The sequence below is a fragment of the Myxocyprinus asiaticus genome, chromosome 19 (genome assembly GCF_019703515.2).
Source record: "Myxocyprinus asiaticus isolate MX2 ecotype Aquarium Trade chromosome 19, UBuf_Myxa_2, whole genome shotgun sequence".
Classification (NCBI taxonomy): Eukaryota; Metazoa; Chordata; class Actinopteri; order Cypriniformes; family Catostomidae; genus Myxocyprinus; species Myxocyprinus asiaticus.
In genome coordinates, this window is record NC_059362.1 from 43,788,769 (window position 1) to 43,815,764 (window position 26,996).

Consider the following 26,996-nt stretch of genomic DNA (forward strand, 5'->3'; position numbering starts at 1 on the left):
TATTCAATATTATTTTTTAGATTTATGCATTTCAGTTGTATAACACATTTCCATCAAAAGGTACTGAATATTCTTTGAAACTTAGAAGTTGTATTAATTTAATTAGTTAAAGATTACTCAATTCAGTTTGATGGATTTTTAAAAATAAAATAGAAATGCGTAAATAAAAATAAAATAAAAATGAGTTTAGTTATACATCCAATATAGTTTTCTTTATAAATGATTTTATTTTGTAGTCAACTTGATTAATCTCAAATTGAGTTTCAAGTGTCAGATTATTTATTAGACTAGAATCTCTGCTATCAAACTGTTTAAACTCGACACTGTAAAACCCTCATTTTCTCATTACTGGAAAAAATAAGTTGTCTTAATTTTACTTCAAATGTCAAGTTTGGGCTCATAACTCAAATATTTTAAAATCCATAGACTTCAGATTTTAAGTGTTAATAAATATTGAGTACAAAAGTGAGGATGTGGGGAATACCCATAATGCCTTGTGCTTGAATTATTTAATTGTTTCCTTACTGTAAGTTAGCTCTTACAGTAAATAGTTGTTATTAACAGTTCATAGAGGTTTTAGCTCTTATGTGTTTTGTTGCAAATATTGTTTCGTGTGATGTCATCATTAGGGTGATCTATGTCACCTTTGGTCAAGCTGGACTCTGTTAACACTATCTCAGTTGTCCTTGTGCATGTGCAACTGAAGTACAGGTGACTTTGCATTTCTGTGGTGGTGGTGTAGTGGACTAAAGCACAGAACTGGTAAGCAGAAGGTTGTTGGTTCAATCCCCACAGCCACCACCATTGTGTCCTTGAGCAAGGCACTTAACTCCAGGTTGCTCCAGGGGGATTGTCTCTGTAATAAGGGCACTGTAAGTCACTTTGGATAAAAGTGTCTGCCAAATGCATAAATATATAAATAAGTTTATTTAATAATTGACCTAGAACCATTTAAAGCTGTACTATGTAATCAGTGTTCAAAACAATGTCCTTACCTTACCCTGATTTACTACAGTAAGCCTATAAAAATGATTTGTATTTTAAGCTGTGGGGTCGGATTTGGCTTTTATTTTCATGTTTAATAAAGTGTATAATCCGAGCAAGTTTCACTTGCTTTATCAACTGAGGATGTACCAGTGTTCATTTTTTTTTCAGAGTTTTTCATTTTAGTCAGTTTGTCTTTTGACAAATGTCCTTTAAAAATAGTCAATATTTCAACACGTCATATTCATTCATTTTAGTCAGTTTTACTCTGAAACAAATGACATAATTTTAGTCAACGAAAATAATATCTCGTACCTGATGATGTACAAAATTTACAAAAAAGTGTCAAACTGTAACAGACCAAACTTTAATCAAATTTTCAAACATTTAGAAAAAAAATGTATAAACCTTTTCTAATGTAATGTAAATGTACATACTGTCTTTGTTGTGAAAAACGTGAGCTCCTGAAATAATAATGAACAGACTGAAGTATTAGCTACACTGAAAAAAATGGAAAGCAGCTCTACTGAAAATACTAAACCAGTTCACTTGAAATCAACTTAATACATTTATGTTTGAGATGAGAACTTAGTCATATTGTGTAAAGTCCAAGTAAAATTCAACAGTCATTAAAAAGTGATATGATTACATTGGTATGAAATGATTAAATGGGTTCAGATTCTAACGGATAGTGTTCACTCAACATAATTTTTACTGCTTGCTCAATTTACTTAATTCAATTAGTTAATCCAACACATTTCTTTAGCATTTGGTTTTAACTTAATTTCATTGTGTACAATCCATCAATGTTTACTTAATCCAGTTGTGTTGGAACAATGTGAATAATATTTGTTGCATCAAAGTATTGCTGAAACCGGGCAGGGAATTTGCATTACCCAGAATGCTTTGCATGGGACTGGACTGGGAGAGTACATTTTGAAATGAAGTGTTATTTTAATGTATTTCTACATTAAAATTAATGTTCTGTTATATTGTTTTTAAAAGAGGTTTCTGTGTTGGATTTTTTTGGAGGTTACCATTGTGGAGAAGAGTGGAGCTAATGGATAAATTGAGGATGGGTAATTTTCATAGAACAGTGCTTTTTTTTTTTATTATCATGAAGCAAATACTGAGGGATCATCAGCATAAAGGCTGATTGAGGATCAGTGTAAACCCTCAGCAGCACCATCTTTTTTAAACTAAACAAAACGATATGTATAATATGCTAATATGTATTGTGGTTAGCTCGTAGCAAGCTGCAAAGTTCTTTGGCGTTATTTGGACAAATAAAATGTAAGTGAGGTTAACTCAATTCCTTTGGGAGGTTTCAACAAAATATTTGAGTAAAGCATATATTTACATTTTATATTAAGGAAACTCATTTTCATTGTGTGGAACTGATGTCCACCATTGAACTACGTAAAGCCAACAATTTTTTTCCCAGTGTACTTTTTAGAAGTTAGCCTACTGTACTCTAAAATCTTCATGCTTTAGAAACGTATTAATTTTCCATGAAAGGATATTTCATTGCATGTAGCATGTTTCTTATGGAAACTGCGTATTCACAATGCAAGTTACGCAATGCATATTCTGACATGCGCGTCGCTTCACTGTGTAGATTTGAGTTGTTCCATAAATGTAGTGGATATATTGATGAATCCAGTGTATAAATAGGATGCATTTGAATGAGGTATTCACCCCATTTTAAAGCGATTTAATTACATTTAGCGTGTTCAGCTCATGCAGCTTAAGCGGAGAAATCCCTAACATAGCCTACTGGATTCATGGATCCATACCCAATATCTTCTTCAAGCCTATATACAGATTCTCAGGAGGTTTCTTCTTCTGTTTATATCTTGCACTGTTAATATCTTGCAGTATAACTTTTATTGTCATATTTTCATCAACAGTATGCTTTAATAAAATCATTTAATAATCTTCATGCTGTGCCTTTTTATCTCGTCTTTGTTATCATTGCAAAATCAAAAAACACTTCGTCTGGGCTTGGGTAGCTCAGCGAGTATTGATGCTGATTATCACCCCTGGAGTCACGAGTTTGAATCCAGGGTGTGCAGAGTGACTCCAGCCAGGTCTCCTAAGCAACCAAATTGGCCCGGTTGCTAGGGAGGGTAGAGTCACATGGGGTAACCTCCTCGTGGTCGCGAGTAGTGGGGCGTGTGGCAAGTTGTGCGTGGATCGTGGAGAGTAGCATGAGCCTCCACATGCTGCGAGTCTCCGCGGTGTCATGCACAACGAGACACGTGATAAGATGTGCGGATTGACGGCTACCACCCAGACTGATGTGAGCAACTGCACCACCACAAGGACCTACTAAGTAGTGGGAATTGGGCATTCCAAATTGGGAGAAATGCGGAGAAAACCTTCTTAAACGAATGTTTTCGTCAGTGATTTCATTGACGAGATTAACACTGTTAACGCTGTACATAATGTAAAAATAATAAAGTCTTCAATTGAACTTTTATCAGCCATATCACAAGTTTCACCTCTTAAATTGATAAATGTAGTACACAATACAAACATTAATAGTAGATAAAACACTTGAATAACCATATTAAATTATGGTAACTGGTGGTGGTTTGTTATCAGTGTAAAAGAGCTTTGAGTGTACTGTGAGAAAAGCGCTATAGCCTATGTGTAAAATTCATTCATTCAAAATATGTAAATAACAGTGTTATTTATCTTCACCAAAGCAAGTAATATTTCATTTTTAAATGTGTAAACGTTTAACATAATAATAGCAACATGAAAAAAGCACATTATGACTCTGGCTCTGAATATCTTCTAGTCATAATCACACAAGCAATAAGCTCAAATCATGAGATTCATCCACCAGAGCAGTAGTGTCGAAACACGACGGATGTAAAGTGTTCTTCCACAAATTAATTGCAATTTTAAATTTCAACCACAGATGTCGCTAAAGAGCAAAGTTACGTAGTGCAGCTTTAAAATCTTCTTTAAGCTGTTACAGTATGACCTTAATTTGAATCCATTCAATTAAAATTATTAAGCTGAAACAACATTTAAATAGCAAATATGAGTTAAGTTTACTTGCATCTAGTTACCTCAACTTAAATAGTTAAGTTCATTCTATATGATCACCAAGTGAAGTGAACTAACTAACTTCATGCCTTCGGAATTATCCTACTTCCCACTTCTGAAGAGGTAATTACGAGTATGTCACGTTCAAGTGCTTTGTTGCCAGAAAAAAACGTTCATTCATATACAGTATATTTTTTGAGGAACTTCTACTTTGACAACATAAAAATGATTACTCAGCTTGCAGATGATAATGGAGTTTTGGTCAAATACAAGCTATTTTTACAGTGTAAAAATGTACAACATGCATCAAATGGTTGCTGATATACATAAATGAATATGACCAAAATGGTAAGCCCTAACAATGAACTGTATTTACAAAAATGAATAAAACCTGTCATTCACTACAGAAACAGTACTCTCCACCATGTTGAAAGTTTCCCTCCGAGTTTCCCAGTCGTAAGTACTACTTGAGGAGTCGTTCATGTGCAACTTCCAAGTGGGAAACTCGTATTTACGATAATTCAGATAGCACAAGAAAGCAGCATTAATTACAAAAGTGTTGGAGACGGCATTACTCAATTAAATTAAGGGAACAAATTTACTGAGTAAAGTCAACTTATTAGGGTTTTCAGTGAGACAGGCAGCCAAATAATTATTTACTTAATTTTTCTAAAAAGCAGCAACCAAGATACAGCTAAATCTCATTAAGCGCTGAAAAATGTATTAAATGTTACGAATCCCATTTTGACCACACCCAAAAATCCAGTTTTGTGCATCATACAGTGTCTGAACAGGACAAACAAGTGGATGAGTCACACTTTAGATTGTCTTTAATGGTATCAGCAGGTCACTGTATTAATGTGCTATTTAGATGGAATTATTGTACACAATGCAACAAGTGCAATTATGCTTATATATATTATATATATATATATAAATCAGTACTGTGCAAAAGTTTTAGGCACATAAGATGTTTCACAAAAGCATTTGTCTTAAGATGGTTATTTATATCTTCAGCTTTAGTGTATCAATAGGAAATATAAATGTTAGACTCCCAAACATTACTTTTGCAAATAGAAAAGATTAGAATAGAAGAACAGGGAGCCCTGCAACAGATGTCATGGCCCCCACAAAGCCCCCCACTGAACATCGTGTCAGTCTGAGATTACATAAAGAGACAGAAGCAATTGAGACAGCCTAAATAGAGAGAAGAACTGTGACGAATTCTCCAAGAAGCTTGAAACATCCTATCTGCCAACAACCAAGAAAAACTGTGTCCAGGTGTATCTAGGAGAATTGGTGCTGTTTTAAAGGCAAAGGTGGTCACACCAAATATTGATTTAGCTTTTTGATGTTTACTGGACTTTTTATGACATTAAGTGATAAATGAAAACTATTTATGGCATTATTTTTGAAGACATCCTCACTATGCAACATTTTTCACAAGTGCTTAAAACTTTTGCACAGTACTGTATATATATATATATATCTATATCTATATATAAAGACTGAAATAAGGGAGGGGTGGAAAATAACCAATACGAATAGGAGGCACTTCCATGTTAGGCGACACAAAACCAGACTACTTGGATATACTGGTATAGTGAGTTTGAGCAAAATGGAAACATAATTTCAACCTCATGTCTATGAAGATTTCAAGGTCATGCTAAGTAAACAAATTCTCATTTGAAGGCATCTGAATAGATGAAACATTTGACCAGGGGTGCGTTCCATCCCAGAGGGCTCATCCCTTCAGAGGGTTTGTCGTACAGAGAGAGAGCTTCGAAGGGTTGAAGGTGTAGGGCTCAAAAAATATCAGTCATTCGGAACGCACTTCAGCATCATATATGAGCCAAAGGTGCCGCTGCCGTCGCACAAAAGCTGACGCTAACGAACATCACCCGCACCTAATCAGAAATATTTTACACATGATTTTGCATCACTAACTGCTTTCAGAATAGAAACTGAAAATAAACTATTTAAATCATTGACTTTATGAAAAATTTAAGCTTCATATTTAAACTTTTTATTTATTTTAATAAAAAAAGAAACCAATAATCAAATGAACATTGCATTTATTAAATAAAATGCCACATTGTATTATTATTTTATTTAAACTCCTTTAGAATAACTGATCCAGTGAATTACATAAAAATAACACCAGCATTAACCAGTTTCAAACAAAAAGCCAGGGGTTTAAAATAATTTTTAAAAGTTCATAATAATTAAAAGCTTTTATAAACTATGGAGATGAAGGGATGTCAAATGTTTTTGTTTATAGAAACAGACTGCAGTTGCAGCTGGTTTAATTTAGTCTAATTTACATCAGAGTTTATTTAGCGGAGACAGGCCACTTCTATTAAAATGAATGGGAGAAATTCTAGCACCCAACGGATGTAGAAAGGAAGTCCCGCCTTACAGGTAAAAGAGCCAATCACCTTTTAGATACAGACATCACCTGTCAATCAACTCGCTAATGCCATGCGCATTAGCTAAACAAGCAGTAAAAATTGCATTTTAATGTAAAATAAGGTAAAGAAGCACAAGTTATGATTCCAATATTATAAAATTTTATTGATGGTTTGAAATATGTTCTTTAATTGTAATCTTGACTAAGCGTTTTTGAGATTTTGCACTTGAATAAAGTTTCTTTGAATGTGAATTTGCAGAGATTTCTGAAATGTAACTCCACTGTTTTTTTGCGTGCAAGATCTTACTCGCTCTCTCCTACTACCCACCATGCCTGGCTCCACAGGGGGGCCTGGGTGGGCCTGGCCCACCCAATCATGAACTTGACCCACCTTGAGAACTACACCCACCCCTCCAACTGTTTGGCCCACCCGGCGGGTCCTATGGCCCACCTTACATCTTAGAGCTGGAGCCAGGCCTGCTACCCACACTGCATGCGCTCATAGCTTTGACCGCTTGCTTGCTCAACAAGTTTACAGCATTATAATATGCCAGAATTTCAGCCAATCAGAGATGAGGTGGCACATTTTGATTGGCTGGCTAGATCAGAGACCAAACTGCTAATCAAAACAGAAGGAAGAGGAGAAGGGGATAGTTTGTTTTCAAGAAAGGAAATGTGTAACACACTATGACCAAACAAAAGCAGTTCTTTTGCTTAACTGTTTTTATTTAAACTTAATTAAATATATTTTTAGTCTGTACAATGCCAACAGGCTTACTAGCTAGATAACTATCCATCTAGCTCTCTTAGTTTGGTCTATATTGGCAAATATTTGGTTATCAAGGTTACCAAGTTACACTTAAGTAGCTACTAGCTTGGCCATGTTAGCTACCATTTTATCTGAAATTATATTAATATAATATCTCCCATGTTTAAAACTACATTGTAAAATGTAATAGTGTAGTTTTGGGGGCACTTCATTTGCCATCTATCTATCCCACCAAAGGATATTCTGAGAGATCAATTTATTAAAATGAATGTGACCAGAGTTCAGTCTACCATGGATCTGCAAAAACTGAATCTTCTTTTTGTTATTATTACATGAAATATTATTTTCTTCAACAAACATGTTATTTTGTCCTCCATCTTCTTTAGTGTGTCCTCTCCCATTTTTTAATCAGCCTTGTTGATTGGAGTGGTGGTGGCGTAGCGGGCTAAAGCACATAACTGGTAATCAGGTTGCTGGTTCAATCCCCACAGCCACCACCATTGTGTCCTTGAGCAAGACACTTAACTCCAGGTTGCTCCGGGGCAATTGTCCCTGTGATAAGTGCGCTGTAAGTTGCTTTGGATAAAAGCATCTGCCAAATGCATAAAATGTAAAAAAAAAAAAAAAAAAAAAAAAAAAAAAAAAAAATAATTAACATGCTATTCTTGATAATAAATTAGAAAAGCTGTTTATGTTTGCATTTCAAAGCTGTGGGGTATCTTGAAATGTTCAGTATGCTGTTTTTATGAAGTTTATGCATTCTACCACAACCCTTATGGCAAAAATGATTAATGAGAAGAAACGGAAAGAAAAGAGGCTAATTATTCTCCTGTCATAGTTTGGGGTTAATGTACAGTATATTTTTATAATTGTTTGAGACTGCAAAAGGTAAAAAACTCCTTAGCACTGCATGATCCCAGGCTACTATATTTGGAAAAATATACATTACAGCCTTACAGTATTCCTGGTATGTCTATAATCCATGGGGTAAATATCTTTTGTAATGGTAACTGCATACAGTATATAAAATGTGTACTGAACTTGGAGCATTGTGCTTTTCTGCAATATCTACACTGAGATGTTCATGATTGCTGTAGCTACCTCAATTGTCCAATCACAGAGCGCTCGTAAGCAGCTCCTAATAGCCAGTCTTGACGTAGAAGGCGGGACTTGACAGAATACAGGTGTAAAATCAAGCGAGCAGTCTAAAGTTCTGAGTGCATGCAGAGTGCATATGAGAGAGCGAATGAGATCTTGCTCACGCAAAACATTTATTTACCTTTGCATTAAGATACATTGCTTTACAAAGCTGAGTATAATATTGCACGCGCAGAAAATTTTTCTGTGATCAAAATGTCATCTTGTGCATTCAAAATTATTTTTTGCGCTCAAAGTATAATTTTGCACGCACAGAATTTTGGCACATATGTAACTCCATAGATTTATCCGGTTTGGAATGCAGGGCAGATCTTCAAGGAAACCAAGTGATGTTTCTCTAGAGCTGTAGAGACATCTGCTGGTCAAGACGAAAGCATTGCAGCGACCCAGCGATCCCCCCCATCAAATAGATTACAGCATTTCAGCACTGATTGCATGGACACAGGACATCCTTCATATCTAGTGTTTGAATTTATAGTATTTAAACCCACCCAACACCCCCCCCCAACACACCACAGAAGCCAGTTCTGCATCTTAGACATATTTAATAAATTAAAACAAAGTACAAAAAAAAAAAAATAATAATGTACATTTCACATCTCCTTCACTCCCTTTGTTTGTTCTTCCTCTGTAACTCACTAGTAAATAAACACAGAACAGAACAGCCCTCATTTCACTGATTATATGACACGTTATATTCTGGGCCTGTATGTAACACAACACACATGCTACATGTCAACAGGCAGCAGCAGGGCGCAAACGAGAAAGAGAGAGAGAGACCAGCCATGCTGGACTATGACTGGATTTGTGTTTTTATTCCTTGCTAAGTGCACTCAAAATATTGCTGGGTGAGATTTGCACAAGCTTCCATGCACAGACAGATGGCTGGACATCCAACCAATCACAGAGTTACTGCTGGACCAATCAGACACAACACCCCGACGTTGAAGTGATAGTGCACCCAAAAATGAAAACTGTCATCATTTACTTGCTTTCATGTCGCTGTACACCCGCATGACTTTCTTTCTTCTGTTGAACACAAAAGGAGAGTTTTTGAAGAATTTTCTGACCGTTCTTTTCCATATAATGACAGTGAATAGGGACTGGAGATGTAAAGCTAGAAAATCCATACGTTTCATAAAAACAGTGTGTATGTTTCATGCACAATATTCTAATTAATCTCAAGTATTTTAGTTATTTTCTGAAAACCTTTCCATTCACCGTGCTCTCAAGCATGACGGCAAGATTTTCAGTGAATAACAACCCAGATTTCGGTCTGTTCATCACATAAAACTATCGTGTACGCACAAGTCTACTTTTGTTTGGAACAACACGAGGGTTAATAAATGAATTTTTCTGGGGTGAACTGGACATGGAGTAATTTTCTCTCTCTCCCATTCGTTTTTTTAGCGTCTTTACTAGTCCCCCAATATGCTGCTGACCTATTATATCAAAAACAATAATTTTATAAAAAAAAAAAAAAAAAAAAAAAAAAAAAAGTTCACAACATTTTGGCAGAAAAGAGCGCGAGGGGTTAGACAGATAGAGATAGAGATAAATAAAGCCACAGAGAGACATCAGTCTGCATTGGTCCCTCTCTCTGTTAGCAGAACAACCCACAGTTTACTAGATTATTACATTTGTTTAGATATATGTGTGTGTTTATATATATATATGCTTCTTTATTTCAGTATCTTTAAAATAAAAAATAAAACATTTAGCTAACATTTCTTGGTTCGAATGGATGCAAATTATCACAGGAAACAGCCCAAGAGCCACGGAAGATCTTGAACATGGGAGAATAAAAGAACGTTTTCAGTCAACATGCCGTGAGATGCAGTGGGGGGGAGGAGGAGGGGTGTTTGCTCTTCAGATGGCCGTATAGGAACCTCAAAAATGATCCAGTGAGAGCGAGAGAGAGGATGAGTTGAAGGATGATCCCGAGGCCTGTCGCTGCACTCGCCTCTTTATGACAGTTCTGGCACTGTATCATTCACGTCTACTGCGTTGCAGTGAAGGCTTCTGGGAATTGTAGTTTTGGGTTGTCTTGGACTTCGTGTCCGAGCGTGGTTTAGTAGTCAGCGGCGTACTCCGTTCCGTGAAGTCCGCGGCACACCAGTGTGAACTCCTTCACTATGTCCTTCACTCGACGCTTGTTTACTCGCTCTCTGAGACAATATGGAGAAAAATAAATTACCAATTTAATAGGTTTTTGGGGGTAGAGTTTATTATTTCAGAAGATGTTTTGTGAGTGTGAATGTCTCAACTTCAGGGACGTCAAAATTACTAAAAGTACTCTAACATAAAAACAGGTAAAACACCTAACAACTAAATTAGATGTTTAAGATCTTTAATTTTGAATAAAAACTCAGTCACTTTTTTTAATAAACAAATGCAACAAACCATACACATAACACGTTATTTCACATGTCGGCAATGGGGGGCTTGGGTAGCTCAGCGAGTACTGACGTTGACTACCACCCCTGGAGTCACGAGTTCAAATCCAGGACATGCTGAGTGACTCCAGCCAGGTCTCCTAAGCAACCAAATTGGCCCGGTTGCTAGGGAGGGTAGAGTCACATGGGGTAACCTCCTAGTTGTTGCGATTAGTGGTTCTCGCTCTAAATGAGGCACATGGCAAGTTGTGCATGGATCGTGGAGAGTAGCACGAGCCTCTGCGTGCTGTGAGTCTCCGCAGCACGCAGAGCCACGTGATAAGATGTGTGGGAATAATGACTGTCTCAGAAGTAGAGGCAACTGAGACTTGTCCTCCACCACCTGGATTGAGGTGAGTAACTGCGCCACCACAAGGACCTACTAAGTAGTGGGAAATCCAATTTGGGAGTAAAAGGGGATAAAATGTAAAAATATCAGCAATATAAAGGACAAGTACAAAGACACATATAACAGACAGTGACCAAAAGAAAGCTTGACTATAGATAATTCGGCAGGAAGGCAAATTGCAATCGAAATAAACCAAACGTGAAGAGAAAAATCAAAGACACTTTAAAAAAAAAAAAAAAAAAAAAAAAAAAAAAAAGAAAGGTCTACACACCTCCCCGCATCTTCCACACTTTGGAGTGCTTACCAACAGTGGTTGATGCTGAGAACCTGCACTGTCACGGCAAGAAAACATATATAACCATTGCAGAGGGCCACTATCACTCATCGATGCCCAAGAGAGCAACACACTGCCCCAAAAACCAGTGGCATGCAACTCCCAAGCAAACAAACTCATGCAAACCCTCATTTTCCCACCCTACGCGAAATGGGCAGGTCCCAGCCACACAGTCTCTGAAGGGCAAAATAATACTTTTATATTCTTATGGACTCTGCAAGAGGTATGCAAATTCTGACCCCATCTGTATCTCCAAAAGAGTGAGTGAATTGTAGAGGCAAATAAATATATACATGTGTATATACATACACACTGGTGGCCAAAAGTTTGGAATAATGTTTCAGATTTTGCTCTTATGGAAAGAAATTGGTACTTTTATTCACCAAAGTGGCATTAAACTGATCACAATGTATAGTCAGGACATTAATAACATGAAAAATTACTATTACAATTTGAAAAAAATGTTCAGAACTTCTTAAACTACTTCACAGAGTTCTCATCAAAAAATCCTCCACGTGCAGCAATGACAGCTTTGCAGATCCTTGTTATTCTAGCTGTCAGTTTGTCCAGATACTCAGGTGACATTTCACCCCACACTTCCTGTAGCACTTGCCATAGATGTGGCCGTCTTGTCGGGCAATTCTCAAACACCTTACAGTCTAGCTGATCCCACAAAAGCTCAATGGGGTTAAGATCCATAACACTCTTTTCCAATTATCTGTTGTCCAATGTCTGTGTTTCTTTGCCCGCTCTAACCTTTTCTTTTTGATTTTCTGTTTCAAAAGTGTCTTTTTCTTTGCAATTCTTCCCATAAGGCCTGCACCCCTGAGTCTTCTCTTTACTGTTGTACATGAAACTGGTGTTGAGCGGGTAGAATTCAATGAAGCTGTCAGCTGAGGACATGTGAGGCGTCTATTTCTCAAACTAGAGACTCTGATGTACTTATCCTCTTGTTTAGTTGTACATCTGGTCTTCCACATCTCTTTCTGTCCTTGTTAGAGCCAGTTGTTCTTTGTCTTTGAAGACTGTAGTGTACACCTTTGTATGAAATCTTCAGTTTTTTGTCAGTTTCAAGCATTGTATAGCCTTCATTCCTCAAAACAACGATTGACTGATGAGCTTCTAGATAAAACTGTTTCTTTTTTGCCATTTTTGACCTAATATTGACCTTAAGACATGCCAGTCTATTGCATACTGTGGCAACTCAAAAACAAACACAAAGACAATGTTAAGTTTTATTTAACGAACCAAACAGCTTTTAGCTGTGTTTGATATAATGGCAAGTGATTTTCTAGTACCAAATTAGCAATTTAGCATGATTTTACTTTTTTTAGCAAAAAAATTACTTTTTCAAATAGTGATGGTGCAGTTTTTTTACATCATTAATGTCCTGACTATACTTTGTTGAATGCCACTTTGGTGAATAAAAGTACCAATTTCCTTCCAAAACAGCAAAATCTGTACATTATTCCAAACCTCTGAAGATACAGTGTGTGTGTGTGTATATATATATATATATAAATATTCACCCACCAATAAATACATTTCAAGAAATAAATGATAATATTTAAGCAAAATAAGAGAAAAAACAAAAACAACAAAAAAACTAAACTTTATGTAATTAATATATTAATATTCATGATCGAGGGGTGGGCAAGTCTGTAATCGATGAATAAAAAAGTAATTTCATAATATTGACGTATTGACATTTTAAATAAAAGAGTGTCTTTATTTCAGTTTCTACTGTGATATCAGTATTGACTTCATGTTAAATACATGCTCTGACTAACTTGTAATCTAACTTTTGTGGTTACTGAAAGGTATGGAAACACTGTCGAAACTTTAATGTAATAAGCAGAATCAAAACTATTTTAATTCTTTTAAAACAATTTAGTTAGGTCTGGGAACTTTAAAGCGTTAATTTCTGAAATTAATTGTTAACTAATGCAGTATCTGTTTTTTTCACTTCCTGAAATTTCACTAAAATTTTTCCCCACTTCCTGTGGCTAAAAGTGGCATATATACATTTTCAGGAGGTACACTCTCGACTTGCACAGAGCAGTGCACGCTTATTCATTACGTGCATGTCCCTGGCACAATAAACACGGGAGTGGATTTACTGTGCAGAGAATGGAGACTTCACCGTAAGTGTTGAGCCAAGTGTGGGAGAGATACGGGCAAGCTGCCATACTGTATCTCTTGGCATCGGCCGAAAACGCTTACTCACTGTCATTAAACCAGTGTCAAAAACGAAACCACGTGATAGAGACTAAACAGCAGCCAGAGAAAATACTATATATTTTTTTTATTTTAAACTTTAGCATTCAATTTGTTTTTTATCTGTATGTACAGTGTCTAATAATGCACTGGCAATGTACACTTCAGTTTATCTTGCCAATAAAGTTTGATATGAATTGAATCTGCATTATTTGATCCTCTCATTATAAAACAACCCTGTAAAACACCAGATGATTTTGCCCAACCTTTGATTACAGCATCTCCACTGATTTTATGTCATGTAAACTTATACTTTTATCAAAGATTTATACCTGTAAAAATATGTCTAACTCTATTCGCAAAAACCTGAACATTTTAACATGTACATATTGAAATAATTAAAATAAATGATGACTAATCAATTTTTTGCAAGTTATTTGAGACTAGGTTTAAGTAAATATTAGGGATGCACCGATGTATCGGCTGCCGAAATTTATCGGTCAATTAATGACAAAATTAAAACCATCGGCATATCATTTATTAGCATGAAAACTATATATATATTAAAAAATTTTAAGTTGAAAATATGATCGTTGGTCATAATAGTAACCACTGGGAAATTAGACAAATTTTACACATTTCTTAACGGAATATTCCGGGTTCAATACAAGTTAAACTCAATCGACTTCATTTGTAGCATAAAGCTGATTACCACAGAAAATATTTTACACTTGTTTTTTGTTTATTTAAAAAAGCCAAAATTGCGAGGCATTTATAATGGAAGTGAATGGGGCCACTCCATAAAAATGAAAATACTCACTGTTTTAGAAGTATAGCCACAAGATGTAAACAATATACATGTTAACATGATTTTAGTGTGATAAAATTGCTTAGTGTTTATTGGCATTGTGTCATCATGGCAACTAAGCTGTAATATTGGACATAACTTTACACAGTTTAGGTTAATAAGGAATTTCATTAGACTAAAATCATTTTAACATGTACTGTGTAATGTTTACATCTTGTGGGTTTACTTTTAATACGGTGTGTATTTTACTGTTTACCCCCATTCACTTCCATTGTAATTTCCTCACTGTAACAATAAGTCCCCAAGTAAACAAGTGACGAGTTAAGAATATATATATATATATATATATATATATATATATATATATATATATATATTTATTTATATTTTGTGGTAATCAGCATTATGCCACAAATGCTGTCGACTGAGCTTAACTTGTTTTGAACCTGGCATATTTCTTTAAGATCCATTAGAAAATTGCAAACAATTAAAAAAAAATTTTTTTTTTTTTTTTTTTTTACTAACATGCAATTGTGGGGGGAAAAGGAAATGATAACCAAGAATAAATGTATATCTCCTTTTCATTTTACTGTGTGACTTACTATAACAATACTTTGAAATCTGCAATGTTATAATGGGACTCAATCAGTTACCAGGTTTTCCACTAAATGTTTACTTGTCCTATGAGACAGAGAAATCTTATTTACAAATCAACAGACCCTTTAAATATTATATGTACCAAATATGGTTGTTGTTCAGCGGGTTAAAGTGGAATTAAACGGCTCTGGTCATGTGACTATTTGCACCACCAATGTAAAAATGTTCACATGAACTCAAGACAGTCTGCACTTTAATTTATAGTTGTAACTGCTTAAAATATATCAGCAACTTATTTTAAACCCTTCAACTACAAACTACATTTTAGTCACAAATGTAACCAGTAACTAAGGGAGTCAAAACCTCACTCACCTTAGCACCTGTTGGCTGAAAGTGTCTTTCTGCTCGTCTGAGACCCGTGAGGATGGGAAGCCCGGAGAGCGCAGAGCTTCTTTCAGCCACACCGTCAGCAGAGCAAAACAGTGTTTATTCAGACAAAACAACACCTCTGCAAACTGATCCATCAGACTGCGAGACGACTGACCTCCAATAGCCTGAAGAAAAATACACATGGATCAGGGTTTAGTGCATACCTGCCCCTCTGGAATGAACTAGATTGATGTTTAATAGTGACTCACCTCCAGAACGGCCAGCAGGAGGAGTTTACCGTCTTCCTGCACCAACTGACCAACACGAGGGATGTCTGCGCAGTGCGGTATTAGTTCCGTCTGCAGGCCAAAGCAAATCAAAACAGGAACAGCTGAACATTGCACACGGCTGCAATTCATAACGGTACGGAAAAGGGTTCTGACACAGACTTAAGGTCTATTCAAACCAGTTTAAGTTTGTTTCCACACTTGAGTACTCGTTCACAAAACCAAACTCAACAGGGGTCCAAAATTTCGCACTGAAATCATCTTAAAAGTGGATTTGTTTATCGTTTTGGTCCACTAGTTGTCTCTATCCAATTTCCATTCACACTGTTCCATTTTAATATTATTGTAATATTTAATATTAATGAATGGCTTTGGTTTGAATAGGCCTTTAAAGGGATAGTTCACCCAAAAATTAAAATTCTCTCATCATTCACTCACCCTCATGCCATCCCAGATGTATATGACTTACTTTCTTCTGCAGAACATAAACAAATATTTTTAGAATATCTCAGCTCTGTAGGTCCATACGATGCAAGTGAAAGGTGGCCTGAAGTTTGAAGCCCCTAAAAGCACATAAAGGCATCATAAAATAATCCATAAAACTCCAGTGGTTTAATCCATGTCTTCTGAAGTGACATTATAGGTATGGGTGAGAAACAGATCAATATTTAAGTCTTTTTTTTACTATAAATCTCCACTTTTACTTTCACATTCTTCTTTTGTTTTTGGCAATTCACATTCTAGGTACATTTTGCTAGGAGAATTTAGAGTAAAAAAGGACTTAAATATTGATCTGTTTCTCACCCACACCTGTCATATCACTTATAAAAATATAACAATATGGATGTAACCACTGGAGAAAGATGGATTACTTTTATGCTGCCTTTATGTGCTTTTAAGAGCTTTAAAGTTTTGGATTGTTTGGACCTACAGAGCTGAGACATTCTTGTAAAAAATCTTGTGTTCAGCAAAAGATAGAAAGTCATACACATCTGGGATGGCATGAGGGTGAGTAAATAATGAGAGAATTTTCATTTTTAGGCGAACTATCCCTTTAAGTTGTACATTTCTGACAATTATTCCCTCTGCACTTACAAAGAAAAGGCAAGTAGATTTGACAGTGGGAGCTTCAGGAAATTTTAGTGACAGCACTCCTACGGCCAAAAGACAGCGGCATTAGAGAAATAACTCAAACATTTCAAATAACTCAAACAAAACAGTTTTTTTTACATTTTAAAATTACTTACCACAATGGAAAACCGCTTTGACATCAAGACTCTCTGATAAGAATAAATCTGGCTTCCGTTTGAGGGCCTAAGAATCAGACAGAGTCAATGAACAGAGCACATGACTCAAACTCCGCCCCTGGAACCCTGTCAATCTCTCCTTTGCCCCACCTATGCCCCTCCCCATCACTCACTCCCTACAGCTGTCTAGTTTTACCCCACTAAGAAAAATCAACCAAACGTACATATTCAATGCAAACTGATCAGGTAAGAAATCAACAGCAAAAAAACTAAAACATTGAAATTTAACTCAATAGAAACTAAAGGTATGATGATTTGTTTTTCTTTAGCGATCTCACTTGATTGTTTTGCATCTGTTCGATCACTACTTTCTCTGCTCAGTTGGACTGAATGCAACAGAAATCTAAGTAACATGTACGGATAAAGACAACTGATGCATTAAGAAACTCATTGAAGATGAGAGGATATTTGAGAGAGAAAAGAGAGATACAGAAAGAGAAATGGAGGGAGAGAGATCCTCATGAGAACTTCATGAGAACAAAAGACATAAAACAGAGCCAATTCATATTAATCAATTAATAAATTAATTGAGATGAATTAATTTAGGATTTCATTGGTTTTAGGACTGGAATGACACTGGGACAGGGGTGTGGGGGCTTGTGAGATATTTCATATGACATTCATATGAATAGATTACTTTTACATGTTAAATATACTGTAGGAGAAACACAGCAATGGCAAATAGTCCATGGGATTTTAAGAATATTTGATCGTACACTACGGGAAAACTGTTAGCATGATCTATTAGAAAATACATTGCAACCCAATTCAGAACAGTCTGAAGATCTGTGCTGAGTTTGGTGGATGTAACTTGAAAGCTCTAAGAACAGTTATAGTCAGAAATCTTGGTCTTGGTTCAGACGAGCATGACTATTTTTGTCCTAATCAGCAGCATTGTCATTTGCATGGTTTCCATTTTGTCGCACTTGGGTCCATTTTAAAGCACCACCCACATTAAAATCTCATTGGTCCAAAATTCTGTTGCACATACCTGTGTATTAAAGCTGCACTACGTAAGATTTATTTTGGTAACAATAAATAAATAAATAAAAAAGTCCATTATTGAGCGAGTGCATAAAAATCTGTGTTCAAAACCACATCCTTGTCTTCACTACGGTAAGCCTAAAACAATGATTTTTATTTAGAGCTATCGGGTCAGATTTGGCACGAAATCGCAGGCTTACGTCATTCGGCCTTGCGTATTTACGGCATATCCGTAAGCTCAGAAAAGAAAAGGACTAGCTGTTTGTTCAACGGCAGACAGAGGGTGTTTTCAAAAAGCTGTTTTGAAACGATGTTTATTTTTGCAATTTCCATTTGGTGATGCAGAAATCACAAACTTCAGCTTTAATGAGCTGAACATTATTAAAGTGTTTACCGATCGCTATGCTGCAGTTTTAAGATTTCCTCTGTGTTTGTGTGCGTTTCTCTTTGTTTTTTTGTACCCCAGTCACAGAAATACACAAGTTGTCACTTTCCATTACCCTTTTAACAGATAGTCAAGTCATTTTTTTTTTTTTGTATAGCACTTTTCACAACACACATCATTTCAAAGCAATATCTATAATGTCTTACAGTGATTATTGTGTAGTTTGATTAAATATGATTGTAAAATGTGTATAGAAATTAAATAATAATTGTATTTAAAACCCCAGTGAGCAAGCTGAAGGCGACTGTGGCAAGGAACACGAAACTCCATAAGATGTTTGTTAAAGGAGAAAAATAACCTTGGGGAAACCAGGCTCACTGTGGGGGCCAGTTCCCCTCTGGCTAACATCATGAATATAATGCCAATATTACTTATGTATAGTGCAAGCCGTGGTTTTAAATCTGTAAATTAAGTAAGCATTAAGGTCCAGTGTTTTAAAAATAAAAATATTTTGTTTTATTAACTTTAAGATTAATGACTAATGTCTTTGAAGCTCATCCTGGATTAACTGCAGAAGTTCACATAGATGCATTGTTCTTTGTTAGTTGGCTGATGAAGGCTTTTGTTGTCAATTAATTGAAAAAGTCTATGTATTCCATTTCAAGAGTGTAGTCCATCAATAGACAAAAGTGATGCAGACAGAGATCAATGAGGTGCATCACAGTTCAACCTGCAGGTCATTTCGGTGAGGTTCAGTGGGGTCCATCCTAAATCCAAGGTTTATTTAGTTAGTTAATTTAGCAATATTTCTCAGGTGGAAGAATGCTGTTCTACAAACATTGGAAATTTGATTTTCAAAGGACAGATTTGTATCAAATATAACACCTAAGTTCTTTGCTGAAGATGACGACGTAACAGTACATCCATCGAGAGTCAAATTATATTTTTTTTAGGTTTTGGTCCAATCATTATTACCTCTGTTTTGTCAGAATTGAGTATAAAGACATTTCTGGTCATCCAATCTTTGAGTTCATTGATACACTCTGCTAATTTGGAGAATTGTGAATGTTCGTTGGGTTTAGAAGAAATATAAAGTTGGGTATCGTCTGCATAACAGTGGAAACTTATTCCATGTTTCCTGATAATATCTTCCATGGGAAGCATATATAAGGAGAAAAGCAGAGGTCCTAAAACTGACATCTGTGGCACTCCATACTTTACTTTTGTTTGATTTGACAATTCCTCGTTTACACATACAAAGTGGTAGCTGTCAGATGATAAGAGCAAGTCATTTGTAACTCTGATAAGTGCAGTCTCTGTACTGTGATGGTGCCTAAATCCTGACTGAAATTGTTCATATATTCCATTTCTCTGTAGAAATGAACATAGCTGGGAGGACACCACCTTTTCTAGTATTTTCGACATAAACGGGAGATTTGAAATCGGTCTGTAATTAGCCAGTTCTCTAGGATCAAGCTGTGGCTTCTTAATAAGCGGTTTGATAACTGCCATTTTAAAGTTTCTTGGCACATGTCCTAAGGATAGCGAGGAGTTAATAATATTAAGAAGAGGTTCTGAGATTACTGGGAATACCTCTTTTAAGAGCTTTGTTGGTATTGGATCTAACATACATGTTGTGGCTTTTGATTTTTTTGATACGTTTTGTTAGCTCTTCAAGACCTATGACAGCGAAGGACTGAAGTTGCTCATGAGCAAAATTATGAGACACTGTTTTCTGAGGTACTGTTTATGATTATGGCGATGAGTTGGTCCTGTCACATTTTGTCTGACTCCAAGAGAGTTGAGAATATTGATAAATGCTAATCCCAATGTGTCATTTTCATTATCGATGAGAATGTTGAAGTCACCACAAAACCAGAGTAAGGCCCGGGTGATCTATATACGGCAGCAATGGAAAAAGACGACAGAGATTTTTTTAGTTATATCTGACGGTGTCACATTAAACATTTTTAGTTCAAAAGACTTAAACCCTGTCCTCTGAGTACCACCAAAAACGTCACTGTAAATTGTAGCAACACCTCCTCCTCGACTCTTCAGATGAGGCTCATGTTTATAACGATAACCTGGGGGAGTAGATTAATTTAATATGTTCATCTGGTTTAAGCCAGGTTTCAGTCAAACAGAGCACATCCAAACTATGTTCTGTAATAATTTAATTTACAGTTAGTGCTTTGGTAGAAAGAGAGCTAATGTTTAGTAGCCCTACCTTTATATGTTGTTTATCTTCAATTTTATTTTTATTTTTTTCAAGTTTGACATTAATCAAATTTTTCCTAAATGATTTAGTGAGAGTTTTGTGTTTGGTAGTTCGGGGAACAGACACAGTCTCTATGTGATATCAAGGTGATACAATCTCTATGTGTTGTAGTTTATGTGACCTATGTGATGTCTCAAGGCAGTTAGCAGACATTCGGATTAACCAGTTTGTCTGCTTCCTGACCTGGGCCCCGGGTAGTCAAATACTATCATTATTAAGACTATAAGCCAAATTACAAGAGAGGAGAGCGGCACCTTCCTTGGAGGGATGGAGTCCGTCTCTCTTTAGCAGGTCAGGTCCACCCCAAAAACTCTTCCAATTGTCTATAAATCCTATTCTATTCTATTCTCCAGACACCACTCAGACATCCAGCCATTCAGTGACACTAATTTACTATAAACCTCGCCACCACCACGAGCAGGGAGGGGGCCAGAGCATATTACATTGTCTGACATCGTTTTTGCAAGTTCACACACCTCTTTAACATTATCTCTAGTGATCTCCGACTGGCAAAGCCAGACATCATAAGTGCTGACATGAATAACAATTTTAGAAAATCTACGTTTAGCATTAGCCAGCACTTGTAAATTTGATCTGATGTCAGATGCCCGAGCCCCCAAAATGCATTTAAAAATGTTGGCTGGAGTCTCTATTTCCATGTTCCTTACAATAGAATCACCAATTATTAGGGCTCTTTCAACATTATTCTCAGTGGGTGCATCACTGAGTGGGGAGAATCGATTGGAAACCCTAACAGGAATGGGAGGGTGGTGTCGCTTTGCCGAGCGAATATGCCGCCAAGACGTCACCCAATCGCCCTGCTGCGGGGGCTCTTCATTCTGAACCAAAGTGTGTGCTGGTTGCTGTACTACCCGCATCCAAAACAGTATCTACCGGCTTCTCTTTCTCACTGACCTCCACTAGCGTTTGGATGCGTGTCTCTTATTCATTAACCTTCTCCGTCAGCCTGACTAATTCCTTACATTTATCACATGTAAATCCCTCACTGCTGATGGAAGAAGCTATAGTAAACATGTGGCATGTAATGCAAGAAGCAATAACATGAGTGACACCACAATTGTTTGTTGTTATTGTTGTTGTTGAGTGGCGAGGATTTGAGATCGATGTGGTTGCTAATCAGCAGATGTTTGAGACTGATGCAATAATCCATGTAAAACACAGTGGAGAAAAACAAATGCACGCAGTCAAGACGCGAGATGTAGACAAGCAAAAAAAGAACGGGAAAAAAAAACGCTAGAAATGGGTGCGCGCGGTATAATACACACAGATGAAACAGTTGAAAAGTGGAAAAACTCGAAGCATGCAGTAAAATGGCAAAGGATAAACGATGAACGCATAAGAATAAGCAATGCTAAGCAGGCTAGCAAGCTACAAAGACTCGTGCAGCGTGCCGTCAGCAACAGATTGTGTGTTTAAACAGATTTGACAATTTAAAATTCCATCTAAAAGCCACTATAGGTACAAGCTATGCTCACCACAGGTTGTTTGATGTACCGATTTCATAACACAGTAATTTCAGTATTTTTTTTTAAGAGTGTAACCAACTCTCTATTATAACTTTTCTTCCAAAGAAACAATGTTTTTTTTATTATTTGGCATATTCCTGCATATTATATTACATTTATGCATTTGGCAGATGCTTTTATCCAAAGCGACTTACAGTGCATTCAAGGTATTAATTATATCAGTTTTTATGTTTGCTGGATATCGAACCCATGATCTTGGCGTTGCTAGCGCCATGCTCTACTAGTTGAGCTAGAGGAAACCCTAATAAAACATTTTCAAGTTTAATAAAATAGTTTTTATTAATATTGAATCCTCGTTTTGTCTTTTATATATTACGGTCTTTTTTTTGCAGTGCATAGACCTCCTGATTTAGTACTACGATTCACTTGCATTGTCCACTGTGGGGGTAGATTGTAATTTAAAAATAAAGTGTCTTCAACTGAACCCGTACCAGCCATGTAATGAGTTTTATCCCTTAAATTGATGTTTAGTACAATACAAATATTAATGTGTGTATTGGATAAAACACTTGATTAATCATAATAAAATATGTAAATAAGAGTGTTATCTTCAACAAAGAAAGTAATATAAATGTTTATGTAAATGTTTTTTAATGAATAAAATAATAAAGATTATGCACAGGTAACCTAAAATCTTGAGAAGAGCAGTGCCGAAACACAACTGACATAAAATGTTCATCTGCAAGTTACTTGCAATTTTAGGTTTCAACCACAAATGTCGCAAGAGAGCCCAAAGTTCCATAGTGCAGCTTTAAACATAAAATATGTTCTAATTGGCTAAGATGCTCCCCTTTTAACAACAATAAAGTACTGCATAACAGCATCACAGATGTAAGATATTGCTTAAATATAATACAATTACTATTGATTTATTATTATTATTATTAGTAGTAGTAGTAGTAGTAGTATAACAGTGAATATTAAATTTCTGTACTTGTTTTTTTAAATTGAGCTTTTATTTTGGCGGAGCTTTTATTTTGAAATGTTTCTGTGTTATGACTAAGTAGCTCTGAAGTTATTATGACGAGCTTCCCACTCCGGAAATGCCGGTCGCTACATTTTTAAACCACAAAAGGCTGCTATTTAAATAAATATGTACTCTGTGTGTGCCTTGTGCTACAAAGTGAATTTGCGCTCTGTTCACTGTCATCTGCTACAAACAGAGTGCTCAATGCGCATGATGTTGTTTCCCTGTATGAGCCAAGGAGCAGCTTTAAAATATATGTGCAGCCAGCGTCGGCACAACACGGTCTCCGCAAATTCACAAGTGCTCATTATTTGTCATGCAAACTATATATTTATCACATTAAATTGCAGCTTTTGTGGTCAAATAATCTCACTAGGACAAGACGTGATTTTAATTTGTGCGCTGAATGTTTACGTAATGACATTCGTACCTCAGATGGTATTGGCCACCTTTACAGTATGTTTTTGCGACTCCAGCTGTACAAGCTACAAGAAAGCAGAGCTGGGGGGTCTTGAGACATGTTTAGTAGTTTCTAACTACATTTAATTGACAAAGTGGCCTAAAAACACAGAGTTTACAGCTAGAGATGCTGAAAACCACTGAAACGCAGCCACAGTGAGATGCAAAAAAGCATCCGTCTCATGCAAGAAGCCAATTTTTATATTGTCTGTCTTGTCTGCCACAATAATGTAATGTCTTTGAACTATCTGAATTATTATATATTGAATTATGTTTATTCAGGGGCCTTTTTCAGCAAATATTGATATATGTGCTTAATGTATCATCATATAATGTAATGTACTTAATTAGATTAAAAAAAACTGAATTGACTGACAGCCCTACTACAATATAATAGAGTCCAAACTCACAAACCCCACCAGCTTTGTGTACATGTGACACTTTAGCATGTGCACGGAGCAAGTGTGACCCATTTCTGGACCACATCTGTTTGATTATTGGATAAGAGATCTGTCAATCATCCAATAGCAAAACCTGTCAGGTCAATTCCATGGTCCAACCAAAAAAAGGGTCCAAAAAGACCCTGTAACATAGGACTGAAGGGAGAAAGGGAGAGTGAGAAAGGGACAGTAAAAGAGAGAGAGAAACCCAAAGTGAATGAAATAAGAAACCAAAAACACACCTGAGCTTGGAGTTGCATAAATGAATCAACAATATCAGGATGATCCCTGGGCCCTAAAATATAATAAAGATGAAACTTAAGAAATAATAAGAATAATAAGAATATATACAAACAGCAACGGAACAGATCGAACAGTCATGTGGAAAGCAAAGTCAACGGGACGGAAATAATCGTACGATAATTGTGAGAGAAAGAGGGCAGAGAAAGAGGAGGGAACATGAAAGTTTTTAAAATTAAACAAAAAAAGACAGATCAATGAGTCCGTTCTGAAGAGGAGAAACAAAGAAGGAAATGAAATATAAGTAACGAGAGAAAGAAAGAAACGTAAAAAATAAAAATTAAACAGTGGGTTTGGAGTGGGAACCCAGGAGGCATCTGTTACTGTGATGACAGATTGTTTCTTTTTTAGTATTTTTTTTCTTTCCATTTTCTGTAATTCAATTCATACTCTCAACTCTTGGCCCGTCCTAACCGTGGCTGGTGAGTACTTGGTTCCTACGGCCACCCCGGAGAGCAAGGTAGCAGTCAGTCCCAAACTCCCCTCCCTTAGCTGTTCCCACACTCCAAACAAGACCCCACCCATAAACCCAAATCCCACCCAAACTCCCCCCACAAACCCAGCCCTTCACAGGAGACAAAGACAAACAAACACACAGGTCATGGCAAGTCCTCTCAGCCTGAGTAAAGTCACCTGCTCAAGATAAGAGTGTTATCAGTCACATTTCTGCTGGGATTTGGAAAAGATGTGGTAAAAAAAAACAAACAAAAAAAACACATACACACAAAAAAGGAAAAACAGGAAGTGAGAGATGCAGGTGCACCATTGGACAAATATCTGTAAGCACATGCAAACTGTTCTTTGTGTGCACGTGTTTTTGGGCATGCTAGTTCACTCTGAGCAAGTGTGTGATACTTAAGGGGTGAAAATTTCAGGTTTTAACGGAATACACAAGGTCACGATCAGTAGGCGCTTACAGACATACAGTGCATCCGGAAAGTATTCACAGCGCTTCACTTTTTCCACATTTTGTTATGTTACAGCCTTATTCCAAAATGGATTAAATTCATTATTTTCCTCAAAATTCTACAAACAATACCCCATAATGACAACGTGAAAGACGTTTGTTTGAAATCTTTGCAAATTTATTAAAAATAAAAAACGAAAAAAATCACATGTACATAAGTATTCACAGCCTTTGCCATGACACTCAAAATTGAGCTCAGGTGCATCCTGTTTCCACTGATCATCCTTGAGATGTTTCTACAACTTGATTGGAGTCCACCTGTGGTAAATTCAGTTGATTGGATATGATTTGGAAAGGCACACACCTGTCTATATAAGGTCCCACAGTTAACAGTGCATGTCAGAGCACAAACCAAGCCATGAAGTCCAAGGAATTGTCTGTAGACCTCCGAGACAGGATTGTATCGAGGCACAGATCTGGGGAAGGGTACAGAAAAATTTCTGCAGCACTGAAGGTCCCAATGAGCACAGTGGCCTCCATCATCCGTAAATGGAAGAAGTTTGGAACCACCAGGACTCTTCCTAGAGTTGGCCGCCTGGCCAAACTGAGCGATCGGGGGAGAAGGGCCTTAGTCAGGGAGGTGACCAAGAACCCAATGGTCACTCTGACAGAGCTCCAGCGTTTCTCTGTAGAGAGAGGAGAATCTTCCAGAAGAACAACCATCTCTGCAGCACTCCACCAATCAGACCTGTATGGTAGAGTGGCCAGACGGAAGCCACTCCTCAGTAAAAGGCACATGACAGCCCACCTGGAGTTTGCCAAAGGCACCTGAAAGACTCTCAGACCATGAGAAACAAAATTCTCTGGTCTGATGAAACAAAGATTGAACTCTTTGGCCTGAATGGCAAGCGTCATGTCTGGAGGAAACCAGGCACCGCATATCACCTGGCCAATACCATCCCTACAGTGAAGCATGGTGGTGGCAGCATCATGCTGTGGGAATGTTTTTCAGCGGCAGGAACTGGGAGACTAGTCAGGATCGAGGGAAAGATGAATGCAGCAATGTACAGAGACATCCTTGATGAAAACCTGCTCCAGAGCGCTCTGGACCTCAGACTGGGGCGAAGGTTCATCTTCCAACAGGACACTGACCCTAAGCACACAGCCAAGATAACAAAGGAGTGGCTCCGGGACAACTGTGAATGTCCTTGAGTGGCCCAGCCAGAGCCCAGACTTGAACCCGATTGAACATCTCTGGAGAGATCTGAAAATGGCTGTGCACTGACGCTCCCCATCCAACCTAATGGAGCTTGAGAGGTCCTGCAAAGAAGAATGGGAGAAACTGCCCAAAAATAGGTGTGCCAAGCTTGTAGCATCATACTCAAAAAAAAAAAAAAAAAAAAACTTGAGGCTGTAATTGGTGCCAAAGGTGCTTCAACAAAGTATTGAGCAAAGGCTGTGAATACTTATGTACATGTGATTTTTTTTTTTCCGTTTTTTATTTTTAATAAATTTGCAAAGCTGACAGGGCACGTTTCTATATAGTCACTATTTTTTTGCTGTTATTTTCCCATTTATTTTCCATGAGTTAACTGGACCTGTCAACAAAACACCGGAAAATCAGCTTTGGCAATTGGCTTAAGTA

At 36.8% G+C, this 26,996-nt stretch overlaps 1 protein-coding gene across 2 annotated transcripts in view; it reads right to left on the minus strand.

Moving 5' to 3' along the window:
* Positions 1-9,862: 9,862 nt before the first annotated feature.
* LOC127409608 (importin-13-like) overlaps positions 9,863-26,996 on the minus strand; it is a 75,123-nt gene continuing 57,989 nt past the window's right edge. Inside the window, exons 16-21 of one of the 2 annotated variants that reach the window (XM_051644288.1) lie at positions 24,387-24,439; positions 17,025-17,091; positions 16,873-16,931; positions 15,760-15,849; positions 15,494-15,675; positions 9,863-10,549 (exon numbers count right to left, since the gene is read on the minus strand). In XM_051644288.1, the coding sequence (XP_051500248.1) occupies positions 10,453-10,549; positions 15,494-15,675; positions 15,760-15,849; positions 16,873-16,931; positions 17,025-17,091; positions 24,387-24,439 (548 nt within the window). In that variant the 3' untranslated portion in view covers positions 9,863-10,452. Of the gene's footprint in view, positions 10,550-15,493; positions 15,676-15,759; positions 15,850-16,872; positions 16,932-17,024; positions 17,092-24,386; positions 24,440-26,996 lie in introns of those variants that run through there. The other variant, XR_007892020.1, reaches the window with a different exon arrangement.